At 46.9% G+C, this 20,220-nt stretch overlaps 1 protein-coding gene across 4 annotated transcripts in view; it reads left to right on the plus strand.

Annotated features, from left to right (window-relative positions):
• Positions 1-20,220, plus strand: part of TOX2 (TOX high mobility group box family member 2) — a 160,407-nt gene that overhangs the window by 61,710 nt on the left and 78,477 nt on the right. For all 4 annotated transcript variants that reach the window (XM_052789990.1, XM_052789997.1, XM_052790004.1 and 1 more), the window contains exon 2: positions 1,846-1,911. In XM_052789990.1, the coding sequence (XP_052645950.1) occupies positions 1,846-1,911 (66 nt within the window). The remainder of the gene's footprint in view (positions 1-1,845; positions 1,912-20,220) is intronic.

The raw sequence follows: 20,220 nt of genomic DNA on the forward strand, positions 1-20,220 counted from the left end.
TGGGAGTGGGACCTCAGGACCATAATTTTGCCTGTTCCAAAAAGATTGACTCCGCAAAACCATGCTGCTGCCCCTGCCAAGTCAGAGACCGGCTCCTCCCGCAGAGCCTGGGTCCAGCTGCCACAGGGCTGAGCACCTCCACCAAACTGTGCCACCTCTTCTGCAAATCCAGCCTTCTCCACTGGGGTTGGTCGGGTTGGCAGAGGGTATTTAAGCCATAGAGCTGATTGAGTCTCCATGCCTGGAAGCATGGCAGCTCCAGCTGGAACCATGTTAGCAGAGCCGGCTATGCCAGCGGTCATTTTACAGGCGGAGGGAAATTCAGTTTAAAGTGGATAGCACCCGGCTGGCTTCTGGGAGAGCTGCTTGTCCCAGCAAGCCCGTAGGGCTGGCTATGCTCGCTGCATCCCATGGCTCCTGCCTCGCTGACGGGTTTAACGAAATCCTGCATTTGCACAGGGATCCCCTTCCACCCTGCTGTGGCTGCTATTGGTACTAGTTAATGAGTGTCACAATACCTGCTCTAATTTTGCTGCTTTTAATTGGTTTTCTCTGCTATCCCAGAGGATGGTTTGGCAATTAGAGGGTGTCTGACGCCAAGCAGAGCTGAGTTACCCCCACTTGGCTTTACTAACTCTGCTGACTTTAATAGCTAATCCTGTAGCACTCTGAGAAATTGAAGTGTAATTAATAGTCTACACTGAAAATCTTCACCTGGTTTTATTTAGATTTCTCTTTTATTTTTCTTAAAATATGGCCCATTTCTGTTAAGGCATAACTGGTATCAGCTTCCTATCAGAGAGTGAGAGGACGTGCAAGGGGTGAACAATCTTCAATTCATCATCTGGCTTGTAAGGGCAAGAGGGCTGGCTCTTCCCCTTGTTAAGTATATGGTGTCATTCACAGCTGGTACCTTCATCCTTGTCTCGGGAGTGTTTTATGGCATAGCCCATTTTATTGCCATAATTAATTTGTGAACTTAGCCTTGAGAACTGCCCCAGCCATACTTCGAGCCGGAGACAATCCTGGAGGGCTTTTTTCCTTCGTTTGGAATGGGAGCAAGTGAAAAGCTTCCGTTGTAGCTAATTAATGAGAAGAGTTTTGCAGTTCTCCATGGGGATTTTGTAGCCTAATAAGTGGATTAGCAGCTTGGAACCGGGTGAAGGGGGCAGGTGTATTTGCGGGAGCCATGGGGGCACAGGCGAATGCACTGTGCTCAGGCTGCCCTGCCTCTCGCCCAGCCGTGGAGGCAGAGTCCTGGCAGAGCAGGCAGGGGAAGTGGAAATGGGGGCGGAAATGTGCCTTCTTGCAGCCAGAGTTTGCAAAGAACAACAAACTATCAGGCTGGGGAATCAGGCTTTGCATAGAGACCCCCTCATATATGGTCCGGAGTGGCTTTCTGCATTGCTGCTGTAGGTTTCCTTTGTGGTTTAAGGGGTAGGTAGGTGTCTGGAAGAGGCTTGAATGGGACCTACTTGTCATGGAAATTTCCATCGATGGAAGTTGGCTTTTTAAAGCTGATTGATGGTCTAGTAGGAATTTTAGCTAGAACTTCATTTGCGTGATCTTTGCCGCTGGGTACATCTGTGTTTTTGCACACGTTTGGCTTATTTGTTTGAATTGGAGTGATTAATTCATTATTTCACTGAAAAAATAACATAATCGTGCTATGTTACCATGTCCCATTGCAAATAACCATGCTGAAAAGTTTTAAAGGAGCAGCTCAGGATTTTCTTCTGGGAATTTTGGCTCTTTATGTGAAGAGCCAGGAAAGTATTTGGGATGCACGTGACCCTGGTGTGCAGATGGTATTTCACTAACTCTGACTTTCTTTTGTCTTTCTAGTTTGATGGGGAGAACATGTACATGGGAATGAATGACAACGCCCAAGAGTTTCTATCAGCAAATCAGGTAAGTGTCAATTTGCTTGGGTGGGCGGTGTGGTGAGACTTTCTAAGGGACTTAGGCTATGCCCAAGCACAAATTCTAGGAGCTCTCTGTGAATCTGCACTCCTGGGACTTCAGGAGGGTGCACGGAGGAGGTCAGAGCTGTCAACCCGGCTGCTGCCAAGGAGCAGCAGTGGATGCACTCAGTACAGGGAGAGGGATGCGCTTGCATGCCAGTGCTGCTGTGTATCGCCAGAGCCCGGCTTTGCCACAGCTCTCCAATGAGGCTGAAAAGCTTTTCCTCAGCATCCTTCACTCAAAATGAAGATGCAATTGGTGTTTCTGCATGTGGTGAGGTTTCCAAGTATTTTGTGTAGTTCAGGTGTCTCCTTCCCTCACGCAGAGTATTTCCTGTAGCTAAATAGATTAACGGTTAGCTGGCTCAGGGAGAAAAAGGAATCAAAGGTTTCCTGTTTTGGAACTATAAACCCACACGTGGAGGACCAGAATAGAAGTGCTCACGTCTCGCAGGTGCCTGAGCCTTCAGGGCTCTCTCTGGGCTTGGATACACATGATACAGACATGTCCATTCAGTGGAACCCTAAACATAAAGTTAAGCCCATGCTTAGGTCCTGCTGGGAGGTGAGGACTTCAGCACGTGCTTACCTGTCCTCCTGACCAGGAGATGAAGGATGGTCCCATCTGCATCCCACTGTGGTGGCCCAGCACGACTAGAGCGTGCTGGGGATTCGGTGCATCTTTGAGGTGCCTGATGCTGCACCCTCGGGGCAAAGCATCTCATCACATCCAGCTGCCTTGTGAGGGAAGGTGCAAGTTCATTGCTAATATTTTTCAGCATCCCATTTTCGGGCTGTGTTGGGCCGTTTCATTGTGAGGCCCTGCTGACTGCAGCCACGTGCACCATGGGCTCTGCAGGGTTATGTCGTGTGAAGGTGATGCGTTCCAAAATTTTAAAAGCAGGTGTGTGATGATTTCCATCCAGCTCAAGATGCTGCCAGCTTCCTATTGCCCTGGACCTGGTGTGTGTGGCCTGGAGCGAGGTTATGGTGTGCTTGTGCTGCTGGGGTTTGGTACTTACCGCAGCATCGCTGGGTATTACAAGGCATCCATGGTGTATCTAACTCAGATACCAGCAGCGATTAAAATATATGCATATTAAACTGAAAACAGGATGAAAACCTGTCGTTTGCCACCTTAGAGTGTGGCAGTGCGTTGGCTCGTTGCTCGGGAGAGTTGTTCCTGCTCTGGCTTTCGAAGACGGCACACAAAGCCATCACCGCCAAGGCGAGGGGAGAGGGCTGTTCTCGGGTGAGAAGGATTTCCAGAGGGTGGGGAAGGAACCGCAAACCTTGTGCTATTGAGTGATTCAGCAGAAACAAATATGTAGTCAATCAACAACAGCATGTGGTTGATCGTTAGAGCCAGGAATTGCCAGAGGTTGAGCTAACGCAGAAAGGAACAGGGTGACCCCAAGCTGCCCTGGCCCGTGGTCAGCCCATCCCTGCCCTGTGCTCCGCAGGGCTGTGCAGAGCCTACAAGCAAGTGGTGGATGCTTACGGGGGCAGTTGTCATAGATATTCTGCCTTTATAAACTCCCAAGGGACAACTATTTCACAGCCTCATCAGGAAGGGCTGGCAGCACTGGCTCAGCAGCTGGCCACATTCTGTGGCCATGATGTGCCTGTGGGATTGGACTGGACTGGGACTGAACCACAGCCAATGTGAACCATTTGTATTTCCTACTCTACATCAACAGAAATCACTTCACTGCCCCTGTTGCATCCCGCTTCCCACATGGGTAGGCAGTTGGAGGGAAATCAGAAGTGATGCTGCGGGGTGGGGAATAGTTTGCTGCGTCACAATTGAGGAGGAGGAGGAGGGCTGACTTCCGAATAAAAATAGAGGCTATCATGTCATGGAGGATTCATGTACTGTTTGAACCTGGGAGAAGGGTAAACCAAACCAGCTTAGATCCCTGTAACCTGGGAAATAGAAGTTTACTCTTCATTTGTTCTCTATTTGCTTGGTGACCTTTATTTCCTATTTTGAAATAGCAGTTAAGGATGAAAAGGGCGGAAGTATCCTTCTCTTGGCAGAGGGTGAGCAGGGGGCAGGTACCCCCCGTTACAGGGATGGGTTTGTGCACAGGGGCTGTGCTGCTGCTTTATCTCCTGGAGCCAAAGCCCTATCAGGAGTGGGGACTGACATGAAAAATAGATACAGCTTTCTTCCCTCACCCTCATTAGTTCTTCATCTCCCTTTATTTACCTGCACATTGTTTACCAGAGCACACTTTATAGCACCAGTCATGACTTTATTACTAATAACACAACTCTTCTATTTAAATGGGGGTTCCAGATGTTTTTTTATTGTTTGCTAAACCTCTTGTAACCTGAATGAGTACATTAAACAGCAGGAGCGTGGTTTCACAATCTTGCTTGAGAGGCTGCTAAATCACCGGCCCCAAGATGCCTGTGCAGCACACATGGGATATCGCTCAGCCCTTGGGATCCTTGGGGACAAAGACAAATCATGCACACTAATTACTGAAGCCATCACACTGTAATAGATGGGCCTGGTGGGTTGGGGTTTTTTTCCCCATTTTTGTCTTAAACTGGTTGCACTGGGCACCATTAGGCATCTGCAGCTCTCCACAGCAGACACAGCTTCACACTGAGCCCAGCTTAGGTGCAGGGGCTGGGACGTCCAGCATTAATGGTGGGAAATCTTAGCTTCACATTGCCTGTTTTAGGGCACGTTTGCTTATTTACCCTAGTTTTGCGCTACACAGTGACCTCCCCAGGTACCAGCATGCTTGTGATGGCCTGGGGTGAGACTGTCACGCTGAAATCCCCTGGACCTGCACAAGGGCTTTCAGCCCCTCTGTGCTTCGAGGTGAGTGGGAAGGGCTGGGCAAACAAGAAATTCACCTCTGTGTGTGGCTTCATTTCAGCTGGAAAATTTTTAGGGGTCCACAGATGGAAGAGGTTCGATAGTCTTTGTTATAGGAAATACTGTATTACCTGGCAATTTTTCTTTCAAAATGCCTAGAAGGAGTTAGGTGGAAAGCAGAATTCAGTTTAGGGAGAATTCACTTCTCCCCCCACCCTGGTTTAAACCCAGGGGGGTTTAAATGGCTCCTGCCTGTCAGTGCAATGCTTTATGCTTTCTGCCAAGAGATCCAGCAACTGTTTAAGCTCTTGAGTCATCCTTTCCCATCACACAGATAAGGTTATTCTTATTTTACAACGAGAGCTACCGAGGCAGTGTGGTTAGGGCAGCTCCTGTGCTGAGCAGTCCGTGGACGGCATCACGTTCCTGTAGCACCCTGACATCAGCTTATTTCAGCCCCTTGTACGGTTTTGGATCCTAAGGAGTTTCTGCAGTATCTCATGGCAAGAGTGTGGTAAAGCCAGGACTGGGGTCTGCTTGCCTCTCCTTCATCATTCCCTACCCTGCAGAGCTGCTAACTTGGCGGGGGGCGGGAAACAACCAAAAGCCCCTCAAAAAACCCAAACAAAACACCGTCCAAAACATCTGAAAGCCAGCTGATCATCTCCTTCCCCTCATCTTACCTGATGGGATTGCTTATGTGCTATCGGCTGCATTTCTTGTTGTCGTCTCAAAAGGGGTTGGTTTCAGCTGAGAATGAAATGCAGAAATACAGGAGCTTAAAACATAATGAGGGCGCTGATAGATCCAGGCCCATGCCAGCACAGCCTGCTTGGGGAAAATAATTCCTCTTGTTCCATCAAATAGAAGGGACATTTGACCCCAGAAGTGAGTCAAATGTGAAATGTAATTCAACCCCCAACAGGGGCCAGAGTATAAATGCAACTTGACATCTGATCAAACCATTGCGGACATTTGACCCCCGAGATGAGTGAGGTATCTGTTGTGTCTCATGAAGTCGGCAGAGCATCATTCCTCACGCCTGTCAATTTTCTTTCTTTCTCCCCTCCCCCCCCCCCCCAAACAAAGACAAGGAATTAAGTAATGCAAAAATCCCAGGGAATGGACAGATTACCAGCCATATGATGTACTCTGAATGATGAGTAAAAATGTAATGGTGCTCTTAAATAAAAACACCCTCAAAAATGAGTAAGAAAAGGCATTTATTAAGGTCTTTGTGATAGAGAGAGTAACCCCAGGAAAGGCAAAGGTTGGGAAATTCCTCATGTAGCTGGACAGGAATGAGGTTGGTTTTGTTTGGCATCAAGACTTTTGCACTTGCAGGAAGACTCCACAAGTGCTTTATAAGCATGAATTAACTACACCTGGGAATACCCTGCAAGAAGGTACCATTATCCCACATTACGGGTGAATAAACGCAGGAAATACCTTGCCAGGGAGCTGGGGATGATGTGATGCAGGGTATAGGAACAGCCAACCCCTGGCACGGGTTTGGGAACAGTTGTCCCTCAGCTTGTTGGGGGCAGGGATGTGACTCTGTGCCTGGTCCTTGGAGGGACATTATGGAAAACCTTAGGGGAGCGTTTGCCACATCTCTCCTCTCTCCATGGCATGTCTCTGACTGCTGGCAGGGCAATGGGCATCTTCGAAGGAGGAAAGAGCTGATTACTTACCACTGGGCATTTTTGATCCTGCACTCTGCCTAATCTCAGGAGCTTTCAGTGCACGGCTTATTCCAGCTGAGCAACGTGCCTGTTTCTGTACCAACAAGTTAATTTGTGTGACTCCTCATGCAAATGCTGTTATACATCAGTATAGTTTATTCAGGCCAGGGAGGTGCATCCACATAAGCAACATTTTGCTTTTGTAACTGAGAGGACAGATAGGACCCCACTGCTTTAACTGCGAGTGTTGAAAATATGGTAGTTAAATTGACAGAAAGTTATTTGCACACCATTTCCTCCTCCTGATGCTGTTCTTATATGATGCTCTTGCTGGCACACTCATGCTGCCTATCTGTGCATCAAAAATGTCAGGTCTTGGCTGCCAGGAACCACTTCTGTCCTGTGGACATGCGTAGGGGCTGCAGGTTTGCACCGCAGCATTGAAAAAGCATGATTTCACCCAGCCCTGGTGAGACACCTGATGTCGATGACCCTGCAGAGCAGCAAAGAGGGCTTTAGTTTGGGCTGTGTGCACTAGGGTGAGTCTGGGTAACTCATGGATGGAGCTGCTCATGTTTATACTGCTGAGAAAGTAGATCTGTGGGCATAGATGTGTTTGTATGTGGCAGCATGTGCATAAAATAGAAGGTGGGTTTTTCTCTGGCTGTGTGCAAATCGGCAGGAGCTCAGCTGAGTGCGGGGGTTACACTGATGCACCAAGGGAAATGAAGTTAAGAGAGATTATATTTGTCATGTGCACACACACATATACAACATCTGTCTTCAAATGTGTTCCTATATAAATGTTAGTGTGGGGTTATACATGCCTGCCCCTTTCAGCACGAGTGAAATCCATCTGTGTATGTATCCGTGTGCTTGGATGTGTATAAATCAACATTTATCTACTGTATCTATTGCCCTTTATCTGTTTATCTCCATACATCTTCAAGCTGGGGTCTGTATTAGCCATAATAGATACAGTAAGTCGCTGATCTGGTGGGTCAAATGGTCAGGGCTCTTTGATCAGCCGTCAGGATACATTACCACCAGGGCCTCCGGTGGGGCTTGAATTACAACTTACATTTGACTCATTTCTGGGGTCAAAACGTCCCTCTTATTTGATCGAATGACAGAAATTGTATAATTTGTATATATCCCTGAGCCATATGTACTCTGAGTGCCACTCTAATGTGTTTTATAAAGGCACAGCTGTCTTGGTGACTTATTTAAAATGGGATTTTGAAGTAGTGTTCTTGCCATTTAATGTCCTCATTCAGGGTTACACAAGGTTTATCAAATAATAAATAACATTTAGAACATTCATTTTAGCATAACAATGGGTTTGCTAGTTATAAGGAACTGGACAGTACAATAAAGCTGTGTTTGGTAAATAAGCAATAATGTAGAAAGCAAGTGATATCATAATTAGAAATTAATGACAGTGCGGGAAGCTGCAGATACCTTCCTCTCATTCTGCTAACACTCCAGACTAGACAGAGCTCATCTTGGCAGCCTCTGCTATAAAATGTGCCATCAAACCTTGTCATAATACTGGCAGACGTGTTGTCCTCCCACCTCCTGGGCCTCCCACCAATCTCAACTGAATTGCAGCAAAATGTCAACAGTTGATAAAATAAACCTGGCTCTGGGGCACATCCACGCCGTGCGATTGTGGGGGTCCCTTTCCCCCCTGGGGACCGAGGAGCCAGGATGTGACGACTGCAGTCCTGAAGTGGCCATGGAGCCCCAGGCAGCATGAGGGCAATTCAGTGCTGCTAATGAAGACGTGAGTCATCCTCCCCTGGTTCTAGCTCCTTCCTCCCTAGTAGAAAGGTGTAAAACAGGACCAATATGGACTTTGGGTTTGCCTCCATCAGTGGCTTGGGTAGAGATGCTCTGTCACTGGCAGTGAAGCGACAGCGTACAATTGCTCAGGCATAAAATGTTCTCATGTTGGTTGATCCCTGACCTACCAGGACGTGTGAATTTGGAGGAGTTTCCAGCAATTTGTTTGTCCCTGAAGCTCATAAGATGCAGCAGGTTCCTCATGGTCACTACAGCCGCTGTCTCAGGCCTGGGTTTGCTCCAGAAGAAAGGCTAGAAGAAACCAGGAGACCATACATGTGGCTGAGCCATACCTTAGGGTGATCCTTCTCTTGAGTCTTGTCATAGTAAAGACTGCACAGCAGAGTGGTAGAGGAAAAATTAGAGCCCACAGGAGGTTATTCCTCATGCAGTTTCCACTCAAGTCCCCTGATGAACTTTTGTGTTTCTAAAGAGTCTGATCAGTCTTTGCACATGAAGAAACTTGTGTTTGTTTTAATTTTGAGGACACATGTCTCGAGGTCTTCATAATCTATTGATTTTGCTATTGAATGGTTTGATCTATTGATCACAGGAACAGATGATAGTCGGAGGATGGTCAGTGTTAGAGAAAATCACTGATATAAGTAGAAGGGTTTAAACAAGGGGGAACCTGTCCCCCAGGCGTAGAGAGCTCTGATGCTCCTGAATTTCCAGTACTCTTGTGCTCCTTGGGCTTCACTCTCGTGCCTCTGTACAGCATCCTGGTCTCTTCCAATCGGCAAATAGTCTGTATTTTTGAAGTCTAGAGTCAACTACAACAGGGGCAGAGTACACCTTAAAGTAAAAAAACTCATGACTCCCCAGTCCCTTTACAATGATATCTTGCAAATATTGCTAGGACATGTATACATAGAAGGCCCCTAGTGAAGAGAAGTGAGAGCTTTTTATGGCCTCAAAGTTGAAAGAGAGGATTAAACAGAGTTTGGCAGTGCACTGGAAGCTGGGAGTGCATGCTGCAGCAGGCACCCATGCTAAGATACAGATTTTGCTCTTTCCCTGCCGTTCCTTGAGTAATACTGTATAATTTCATATGTTGTGCTAGAGAATAAAAAATAGAGCGAAGACATTGATAGATATTAAAAGCCTTTCTCAGCAGATGATTCAGGAAGAATCTCATGTACTATTTTAGAATGAACAATAGACTCTTACATGTCATTTATTATAATCAGCAGCTAATGGAAACCCTTCCAGGCGGGGTTTTGGAGGTGAGCACAACTACAGCTGATGATCCAGGTTTGTGAATTTTGCATGAACTCCTATGTGACAGTGAAATTTTTGAAAGGTGCAGTCAGAAAGTGATTCCTGTAACTTAGTCATAGCAAGAGAAGCTTCTATTGCTGGTGGAGGGTCAGCTGTAGTGCTTAAATAAAATGATAATAAAAAAAATCCCTTGGTATTACAAGCAGAATGAACATCATCTTCAACCCTTGGTCTCAAAGGATTCCTAAGTTGTTAACAATAGGGTGTTTGAAAAACAGCCACCAAGCATCACAGAGTGAAAAGCTAATGTAACTGAGCAGTTCCTAGACCGAAATGGATAGTCTCTGTTTCTATTGCATTTACTCTGGGGAAAAAAAAATAGCATCTTATACAATTGAAGATATCTGTCACATGACACAGAGTGCCTTGTAGGGACAGAAAACTGAAATTGTTGTGGTGCTTGAATTTCATGCATAGACATTTCATCAAGGAACTGAGGTTCTTGAATAGATTTAGGTTTAGGGGCAAAGGCAAGTGTATTGGTTTTGTGTGGCAAGGTTTTGGTAGCGGGGGGGGTTACAGGGGTGCCTTCTGTAAGAAGCTGCTGGAAGCTTCCCCTGTGTTCGAGAGAGCCCATACCAGCCGGCTCTAAGACGGACCCGCCGCCAGCCAAGGCCGAGCCAATCAGCGATAGTGGTAACGCCTCTGTGATAACATTTTTAAGAAGGAAAAAAAAGTTGGGACGGCGGTATTTGGCAGCCGGAGAGAGGAGTGAGAACATGTAAGAGAAACAACCCTGCGGACACCAAGGTCAGTGAAGAAGGAGAGGGAGGAGATGCTCCAGGCGCCGGAGCAGAGATTCCCCTGCAGCCCGTGGTGAAGACCATGGTGAGGCAGGCTGTCCCCCTGAAGTCCATGGAGGTCCACGGTGGAGCAGATATCCACCTGCAGCCCGTGGAGGACCCCATGCCGGAGCAGGTGGGTTCCCGAAGGAGGCTGTGACCCCGTGGGAACCCCGCGCTGGAGCAGGCTCCTGGCAGGACCTGTGGATCTGTGGAGAGAGGAGCCCACGGAGCAGGTGTTCTGGCAGGACTTGTGACCCCGTGGGGGGCCCACACTGGAGCAGTCTGTGCCTGAAGGACTGCACACCGTGGAAAGGACCCATGCTGGAGCAGTTCGTGAAGAACTGCAGCCTGTGGGAAGGACCCACGTTGGAGAAGTTCGTGGAGGACTGTCTCCCGTGGGTGGGACCCCATGCTGGAGCAGGGGAAGAGTGTGATGAGTCCTCCCCCTGAGGAGGATGAAGCGGCAGAAAATAACGTGTGATGAACTGACCGTAAACCCCATCCCCGTCCGCCTGTGCCGCTGGGGGGGTTGGTAGAGAATCCGGGAGTGAAGTTGTGCCCGGGAAGAAGGGAGGGGTGGAGGGAAGGTGTTCTGAGATTTGGTTTTATTTCTCATTACCCTACTCCGGTTGATTTGTAATAAATCGAGTTAATTTTCCCCAAACTGAGTCTGTTTTGCCCGTGACGGTAATTGGGGAGTGATCTCTCCTATCCTTATCTCGACCCACAAGCTCTTTGTTATATTTTCTCTCCCCTGTCCAGCTGAGAAGGAGGGGGAGTGATAGAACGGCTCTGGTGGGCACCTGGCGTCCAGCCAGGGTTAACCCATCACAGCAGGATGGAGAAGGAGATCCTCGGGTGCATTGGAGCAGTGGTCGGAAAGCAGAGGAATAACACGCGCTGTGGCTGGCAGCCTGAGGGCTAGGCACGGCATCCACCACTCCTCCAAGGTCTTCCCGGTGCTCGCAGCCAGCTATGCCCTTGGGTCAGTCTGAGCAGTAATTTTTCCTTCTCTTTCCCAAGTCTTTCTTGGATTTTCTGGGATCTGAATCATCTCAGAGATTGTTTTTGACCCAATGGTAAAGATTGTCTGTACTAAGCAGCATGCCTGATTGTAGCCCGCAGTCTGCGAGGTGTGTGATCAAAATGTGCATGAGGACCTTCAAACAGAGCTGATTTCTTTTGCAGTGAAGAAGTCCATAAGCACCAAAACATTTAAAAAATAATAAGAAGAATAACCCAGTCAAAGCAGGAGAGTGGTCCAGGGCTGGAGGCAGCCCAGGTCCAGCCCATGCTCCACCTGCCCGGGATGGTGGGTACCTGGTGGCTGGCAGAGAGAGGGCAGCAGCAGGACGATGTGTATCCCACTGAGACACAGCATTTGCTGCTGCTGTGTCTTGATCCGAAGTTTTACATATAGACAATATTAATACCAGGACGAGTTCTGATAGAGGGTTGGACATGGGTGTTTCTTGGTGCTGAAATGCCATGATGCCCACCAGTGGGGCTGAAGGAAACATGGACCCGAGATCACAGAAATGCTCCCTGTGTGCTGGAGGGTGAAGGAGACGGACTAACTGGGACTGCTTCAGAGTACCATGGGGCACAGCTGAGGTCCAGTCAGACTATATAACACTGAAGGCGATCAGCTGGTGTGCATGGTGACTCCTGTGACATGAGGACGCATGGGCTGGCTATCCAGCAATGCTGATGAGTTTGTAAAGCCAACAGCTCATAAAATAGCAACAAAATATGAGGAAGGTGGTGTGCAGTATCCTTTAGCCAACAAAGTGTCACTTTATCAAAGATTACCTACTGTGTTCAACACTGCTCTAAAGGGACTGCACATGGTGTACGCAGAGCTCCTGCCTTTGATGGTCGGGGTGCCCCAGGGCAAGGTGGAGACCTACACGTGGGGGAACCTGGGGCAGCTCTGGAGGGAGCAGGCCACCTTTGAAGCATAGGTATCACATTAATATGGTGCTAATGTGTGCTTTAAACCTCCTGACGGTGCCCCTCTGGTCAGGTACCGCTGCTCCTGGGAGGGTGTTTGGTTGTCCTTGAGTGGTGGCTGTTACTTCAGACAAAGGCAATCCCGGAGCTTTTATGCACAAGCTGTTTCTGCCTTCAGATCCTCCAGCATCTTGCACTGTGCTAATTCCTCGCTGCTTGTCTCCCGAATTACCCGCTGTGACACAGTGTGATTGGAAGCCAGGTCTTTACGTGCTAACGATTGATGCTGAGCTCTGATAATGTGATAACATCACTATCGGTTAGCTGTGACGAGCAAGATTTTCTACTGCATCCTGTTAGGGGGCTTGGTTTTGGCTCTTGCAGAGGTTGGTTTGCCTCTTTAATGGACCTCTGGGGAGTGGCTTTGGAAAATTTTGTTTATTTGTGGAAATGTAGCACCTTGGGCTGCAGGAATATGAAAAAAACCCCAGCCTGTTGCTCTTGTGATTTCCTTTCCCAACTGATTGATTACTTCTTCTCTTCTCATTGGAGCCCCAGCCTGAGCCAGTGTTTGGGTCTGCCGTCAGAACAGAGTGATTAACTGGGGAGCCACTTCCAGCAGGAAAGCATTATTTTCCACTTCAGAGTTTGGACAAAGGCCTGTGCAGAAAGGAAGACCCCTCCGTAGTCTTGGCTGGCTGCAGAATGAGCCCTTTTCTCCATGTTGGCTCTGGGGCTGCCCTGGGCATGTGCGAGGTTGAGTTCTACTCCAGCTCCACAATGGCTGGACCCGCTCAGCAGAGCATCTTGGGGCTCTACAGGTACTGGAGGATGACGAGGGTCATGTATCCCAAGTACAGCCATCCACCTCCTTACGCTCAGAGTCAGGCATTCACTCCAACCTCTACTCGTTCGTGCGGTTGGGTGGAGCAGTGGACCCGAACTGGTGTCCAGCAGTGCTCTGGCAGCTTGCCTGCGATAGTGAAATGGTACCCGACCCCTCACTGCTCTGACAAAGTGGAGGGACCTCATGGGGAGCCAACCCATGTGAATGGGCTGGCTTGGTGCCTGCACACAACAGGTTGGTTGGGTTAGCTCTTCTGCTTCAGCTGCAGGATTTGTTCAGCAGACCCCTGGGCATCCCCCTTCCTGAAGCCTGAGCAGTTCAGAGTGGGTGCAGCTGGCAGGTACCTGGGCAGGGAAGCGTGGGTGCCATGGGTAACCCAGGCAGGGGAGCATATGTTGTGGGTACCCAGGAGGGGAGCATGCACCATCGGTGCCCGGGAGAGGGGAGCGTGCCGATGTAGGTAACCAGGGAGAAGGTGAGCGTGCGATGTGGGTACCATGCATGGGGAGCGTGCATTGCAGCTACCCAGGGAGGGGAGCATGCGTGCCACCAGTCCTCTGTGGTTCTGCTCCTTTGAGGAAGGCTTAGATCTTTCCCTATCAGGTGATGCACTACACCAGGCTGGTCAGAGCTATGATGGGAACCAAAAATCAGAGGTATTTAGGGATGCACTAGTCTTTCACAGGGAGGTATGCTCTGGCACTGGACCCAGCTGAAGGACTGCTATCACAGCAGTCTTAGCTCCTGCTGGTGGTGTGAAAGGTGGCAAAGCTGACCCAGAGCTCTGCATTTGGCCCATGCACCCATCACCCATATTGCAGTTCTGCCGAGGACCATGCTGGGTCTCGCTCCTCAGTGACACTGCTTTCATGACCAGCAGCCTCTGAGCAAGCCTGAATTAAATTTATCTTAAACTAGGAAATCCATCAGCAGCCATCAAAAGTGTCTGAGCTGATGCTGTATAGCTCAGGTCTATACATCTGTATACACTGTAAAGGGCAAAATATGACTTAGCTTTTATTACTTTAATTAAAACATGAGTGAAGAATATGAGATTCATATTAAATTGTATTTTCCTGGCTGCTGTGTGAAGGAGCTAACTGATCTGATTACCATGAAGATTACAAACTATCAAAGTGAAAAAGAGCTTTTTGCAAGTATTTCATATTAAACCTTCAAACATAACACTTTAAGAATAATTATAGTTGTATTACTGGAAAATGATTCATGAATTCTGAATAAATATAAGACCCTTAAAGGGAAATGTTCCAAGACCACAGTTTTCGTTCCAATCTGATGAAATTTAGTATCATTTTGCAGCTGTAGAATAAAATGAAAAAAAATATGTACATAGACTGTATTGAGTATATGTCAGACTAAACTAATGAGATTTTTTTCATCAACTCTAAGCACGCACACAGACAAATGGAATAGCCATTCTCATTTTCTGTAATAGAAAGCACTGAAAGAGAAGGCAGAAAGGATCTTACTGCTCACAAGTCTTTATTCTACCCTTGATTGTTAAATAATATATTTTAAGTTCTCATATCTCGACTGCAGAATGTTTGAACTGACATTAATGGGTATATAAGAGAAAAGAGCGAGCTTAAAAAAAAAAAAAGTGAGGAAGGGCTAGGATTGGGAATTTTATTAGTATTCCCAGTGGGCTGTAATAAAGATACTTTTCACACAATACAGTGAATGTTTACAGCAGACAATTTAGTTTCCTTCCAACAATTATGAGAGAAATTGAATCTCAGGAAATGTTAGTTTTCTCTAAAATTAGACATAACAATAAAGATACCCCTGAAAGTTTATTAAGGAGGGAAGGGAAAGAAAAAAAAAGTCATCAGTCTCTGGAAGACAATTTAACAAATTTATTTTAAGAATTCCAGATGACTTCTAAACAAAACCAGACACCTACGTGGCGCTGAGGGCTCATGCTCCCCAGACTGGGCTCAAAGCTGGAGGCTGCTTTTCTCTCGAGGAGCTCTTTTCCCCAGGCTTCAGCAATTCCTAGTATATTTTGGAAGCAAATATCCAAAAGGTGCTTGTTTCCACACCGGACCTGGCTGGAGGAGGATGCCTGTCACTTCTGCAAGCGGATGGGGCACAAGGTAGTAGCAGGTCATGCTCTTCTGCGTGCAGGTCAGGATGCTACAAGCCTGGGAGCCCACACCAATATCAAAAGGAAGATGTGTGGTCCTCACCTACCCAGCCTCATGCCAGGGCAGGGTTCCCTGCACTGAACACATGAAAGGGAAACATTATTTACATCAAAAGTAGCAAAGCTGTAGGAGCTCCATTTCATAAAATGAGCAGGATTTTTGCTCACCCAAGTGTTAGAAAGTTGAAAGCTGTGTATTTTTGCATGAATATTTGCATGCCTTCTTGCAGGTGCAGTTAACGTTGATGCTTGTGCAAATGCAATGTTCCATCCACCCTCCCTGTGCAAGCGCAGAGCTCTGCGTGCAGTCGCGTGTGGGTTGCATGCCCAAAGGACTGGTTAGCAAAACACTGTGAGTTCAGGCCTTTTAAGTTTTTCCTGAGAAAATTGGCCATGAAATGTCAAGAGAGGAGCTGCAGGGAAAGGATGGAAATTATTGGGCACTTGAATGCAACTTCAGGAATGAATTTATCATAGTCACACAGAGATGCTGGGGATCAAAAAAGGAAAGCCACTCTGTAAAATGCAGAAGACTCTGAAGCTCTCTGAGCAGCTCATGCTATGGTGTTTAATTTTTGAAACACTGCGATTTGAACATGCAGTATAGTTCTTCTACTTGCCCTGGTTTCCAGACTTCTGCATCAAGGATTACTGCAACGTCCGTGTTAAAGACACCTACTCTCTTCTACTTGCACATTTTTTCTTTTGTCCATGCAATCCTTGATTGCCGACTTCTGCCTCGCTCTGTTCCAGTCTGGAAAGAGATTCCTGTTATTTGATATCAAGAATAGGGATGGGAGGATAAATGATGAAAGCCAGTGCAGCTTATCTTGCAGCCAAGCTTCTCTGGTAATCTTCCTTGAAAGGATCTGTCCCATTTTGATCATACTTGGGGCTAGGCTGGGATGATGCTTTTCGATAACACCAAGTAGGACTCTTGAGGTACCCAGTTTGGTGCTAGTATTAGCAATAGAAGCACTCGACTCTTGAGTCGTCACAGGTTTGTGGAAATATCTAGGCTTTGTGCAGGCTTGGATTTGAAACATGGCAGCTGACACCCTTGAGTACACTGGGCAAATGTGAATTTTACCATGGGGTCGATGTTTTGGCTTTGTTACCTGCCTCCCCTGCCTCTCCATTAGCATCTATCTCTCATTTTGGCTCTTCCACTTCTGCCTGTTTCCCTTGGAAGAGTTCAGGTTCTATCTGGCATGTTGTAAACTAGTAAAAATAATAGAAAAACCTCTCCAGCTGCTTAAGGAATTAAGTGTTTCAGTTAGTTTGGCCTCCGGATAGCTGGGGCTGGTTTTCTTCAGACGCAGCAGTTAATGGAGTGCCTCCCACCTCATGCCTTGTGTATTGGGTTGGGTCCCTCGTGGTCATGCGATGAAGGTCGTGCTGGTGTTGATGTGAGCCCTCTTGCACCTTCATCTCCTCTGCAAAGCTCTTCCCTGTGTGAACAAATGCTAACTGTTGCCTCTAGGCCTGCCAGTGCCTACAAAGGTCCTTTCTCACCGCCAGCATTGGCGGTGTTCACTGCTACAGGCTCCTGGCTGTGACCAGCAGATTGGTGTCCTGACTGTCCTTCTAGATGGAGAGTTGTCATTACTTTAGGGAAACACTGCTATTTTGATTGTTAATTTGATGGTTTTCCTTTTTGCCCTTCCTCTGAAGGGACGGTACCTACTCTAGCTATTCATTTTGTCCAGGTTGCTTAATGCTTTAGAAGGCATTTGATGAGTATGTGTGATTTAAGACATAGATGAACCCCTCACAGCAATGTGTGTGTTCCTGCCTGTTTTAGATACCATACATAAGCCTCTTTTTATTAGAGAAAAAAAAAATTGTTAAAATTTTTAAAGATAAAATCTGTTTGTTTCCCAAAATTCCCATATTGGAGGCTTAAGGCTGAGAGCCTATGCTGGGGATTTGGATATTTGGCCACGCACCATGTTACAGTTCTCACAATTTGGTCACGAGTCTCTTGGTGCTTCGTGCTTTCCCTAACAGCCCGGCACCTTTGTGCTCTTGTGACATGACAGCTTCTGCTTTAGAGAAGTGAGTGAAAGAATAAAATTCTGGTTGTGGAGGAAGGCTTGTAATTGTGGTGCTCAGAAGTTCAGTAAATGCAAAGGAGGTAGAGAGAGATCCTGGGTGATTATCTTGACATCTCATGGACTGGGAGGACTGACACGTTGATGAGTTTTGCATATTTAGGGTCTGCAAGGAGTGAGGCATCCCAATCCCATAGGTAATCTGTAATATCTCCTTTGACCAACCAAACCCAGGTCATGCTTCGCTGCAGACAGACATTGCCTGCCCTGGTTTTGGAGGCAGCGCCCACCCAAACCCCATCGTTGAGATTGAAATCGGGTAGATGCTCTTGCCGGCTCATCTCAGGGTTTACTTTGGCAAAGCTAACTCAGAGGTATCTGGCTTTGGCACTTCTCCCGCATGCTGGAGCCAGATTCTGGGGCTGAGGATCTTTGGGATACTGTGGGAGGCTGATTTATTGTGCTGGTGATTTCAGTTAATTTCCTTTTCCCATTTCGGCAACTTCCTGGCAGTCTGAAATGTTTTGCAGTGGACGGAAGGGTAAAGGATTTCAAGCTCCTCTTGGGGATAAAGAGGAGAGAGGGGAGGGAAAAAGGTGGCATTTTACAAAGCATTGATATGTTCTTAATTTTAATAAAATAAAAAAAAAGGTAAGCAGCACCTTAGCTGCTAAGGCGACAGGCACTTAAGAAGCACTGAATAAATACATAAAATATATTTGCTGAAGGCATTTGTCATTGGAAGTTTAAACATTAAACGTGCCTGCTTCGTCTGATACTGTAATAAAGCGGGGATGTTCAAAGAGCCATTAGTGGTGCTCTGACTACAGCTTTACATCTTCACTATATGTACCAAGGAAGCCGCATTATATCAGCAATGCCTCAGTGAGTTTTGCCCCCAGAAGGGAAAGTAAGTGAATTCTGGGAGGGATTTCAATGTGGGCTTGGGCTTTTTTGTAGTGCATTTCCCCTTTCATAGTGATCAACGTGGATGTTTTGGTATTGTTCCCTTGTAAAGTGCTGGGGCAGATCCACAGGAGGCAGCAGCTCTGCCATTGTCGTGGTATCCCCAGGCTTAATAAAAGCTGGCTCGGGGCCTGATGAGACAAATAAACAGGTTTGTGTATTTAGTTTTTTAAATTACAGGATAAGGAGGAACACAGATACTCAATCCATTAAGAAATAACTAGGCGGGTGATTCACTACCATTTGTGTAAATGGCACTAACTCTGGTCTGCCTGCACAATTTATTAATACTTCACAGGAGGAAAAAAAATTATTTTAATCTCATAATGGATGATGAGCTGTGAAATTGCTTCTGCAGCAGCTGGGCACCCTGGGGGAGGTGCTAGATTGCACCACATTATGCAAGCTCTCCCCACATCTCTGCCTTCCTCGTGCTAATCAGACACGTCAAATCTGGGCAATGGGGAGGAGGGGTGCCACTGCTTCTGTTGAATTTTATTACTTTTTTTTTTTTTTAAATATATGTAGTTTTCTTGTCAATTTGGGGTCCCAAGTCTGACTTTGGAAGCGTGTGGGCTCCAATCTGAGTGCATTTGTGGTGAGCGATGCTTTGGGCTTCAAAGGTCCTGGCCTGATGTCTGCCACCACTGGCCACACTGGCCTGGCTCACAATGTTAAATAACTAGAAATTTAGCAAATGTACTGGGGCTGACCCAGTTTTTTATTTCATTTGGCTGATACCCTTGCTTTGTAGGCAAGAGTACCAAGAGCTGTTACTGTTGAACAGCAGCTTTGCTCTGCATTCGTAGGTTGGGACTGGGACCATGGGCAGTACCAACACTCCAAGTGCTGTGAAGTTTTGTTTGTGTACTAAAAGGACAGCTTGGGGTTAAGTACTTCGGTTGCACGTGGAAAGATGGTGCATATGTATAGTGATGAGGGCAAACCAGGTGTAGCGTAGGGCCACTTAGGAAAAATGGCAGCTCCAGCAAGGGATTTGCAGCGTTTGCTTCTGCAAGCATGCTGGTGGTGTACTCTCAGTTGTATGTGCAGGTCTCTCATGCCTTGCAATCACCAGTGCTGGTGGCTGCAAGCATGCCCTGGTGTGCGAGGACTGCACAGGGCTTCATTGGAAAATTTGTCTTTGCTGATGAGAGAAAAAACAAAAAAAATCGGGGCACATCTGAGAGAAAAAAGGCAATTCAAGATGGGTTGTGTTGCCATTATGGCTTTGCTGGAGGATCTTGCTGCAGACCTCTAGGTAAAGCAGTGTTTGCCACAATACCTGCGGCACAGAGTATGGCTATGCTGGCCACGTGCAGTGGGCTAGCACATATTCTTTGAGATAAAACTCTGAAAAACTTGCTACAAAGCATACATGCAAAGTGTGGCACAAAGACTTTTTTTAATCCCTTAACCCCACACCTTCAGTTTTGAGCATAAGGGAAATACTCTCTAAGATGAAAACCAAAGGGGGACAAGTATGGTACAGAATATAGTTTCCTTCCTGCTCTGGGTCCTTCTGGCTCGACTGAAGGCAGGTTGAATTAATTTCTTAGAGTGCTTTTTACTAATTCTTTCTTGCATGCACTCCATTACTGTTTTCAGGCTGCCTTATCTCTTGACCTGCTTACAGTGCATTATACATCATTATATAATGTACCCTTGGCTCAACACAAAATACCAAATCTGTACAGTCCAACAATGAATTTCTGTGAAGTGCACTGATCTTATTATGCAAGTTCAGTATGCCATGAGACAAAAAAGGCAATTATGTAAAATCTGTACTCCTCAAATAATTCCCAGAAATGCATGATATTCTTGGGTAGAATATGAT

This window comes from Harpia harpyja, chromosome 1, assembly GCF_026419915.1.
Source record: "Harpia harpyja isolate bHarHar1 chromosome 1, bHarHar1 primary haplotype, whole genome shotgun sequence".
Lineage (NCBI taxonomy): Eukaryota > Metazoa > Chordata > Aves > Accipitriformes > Accipitridae > Harpia > Harpia harpyja.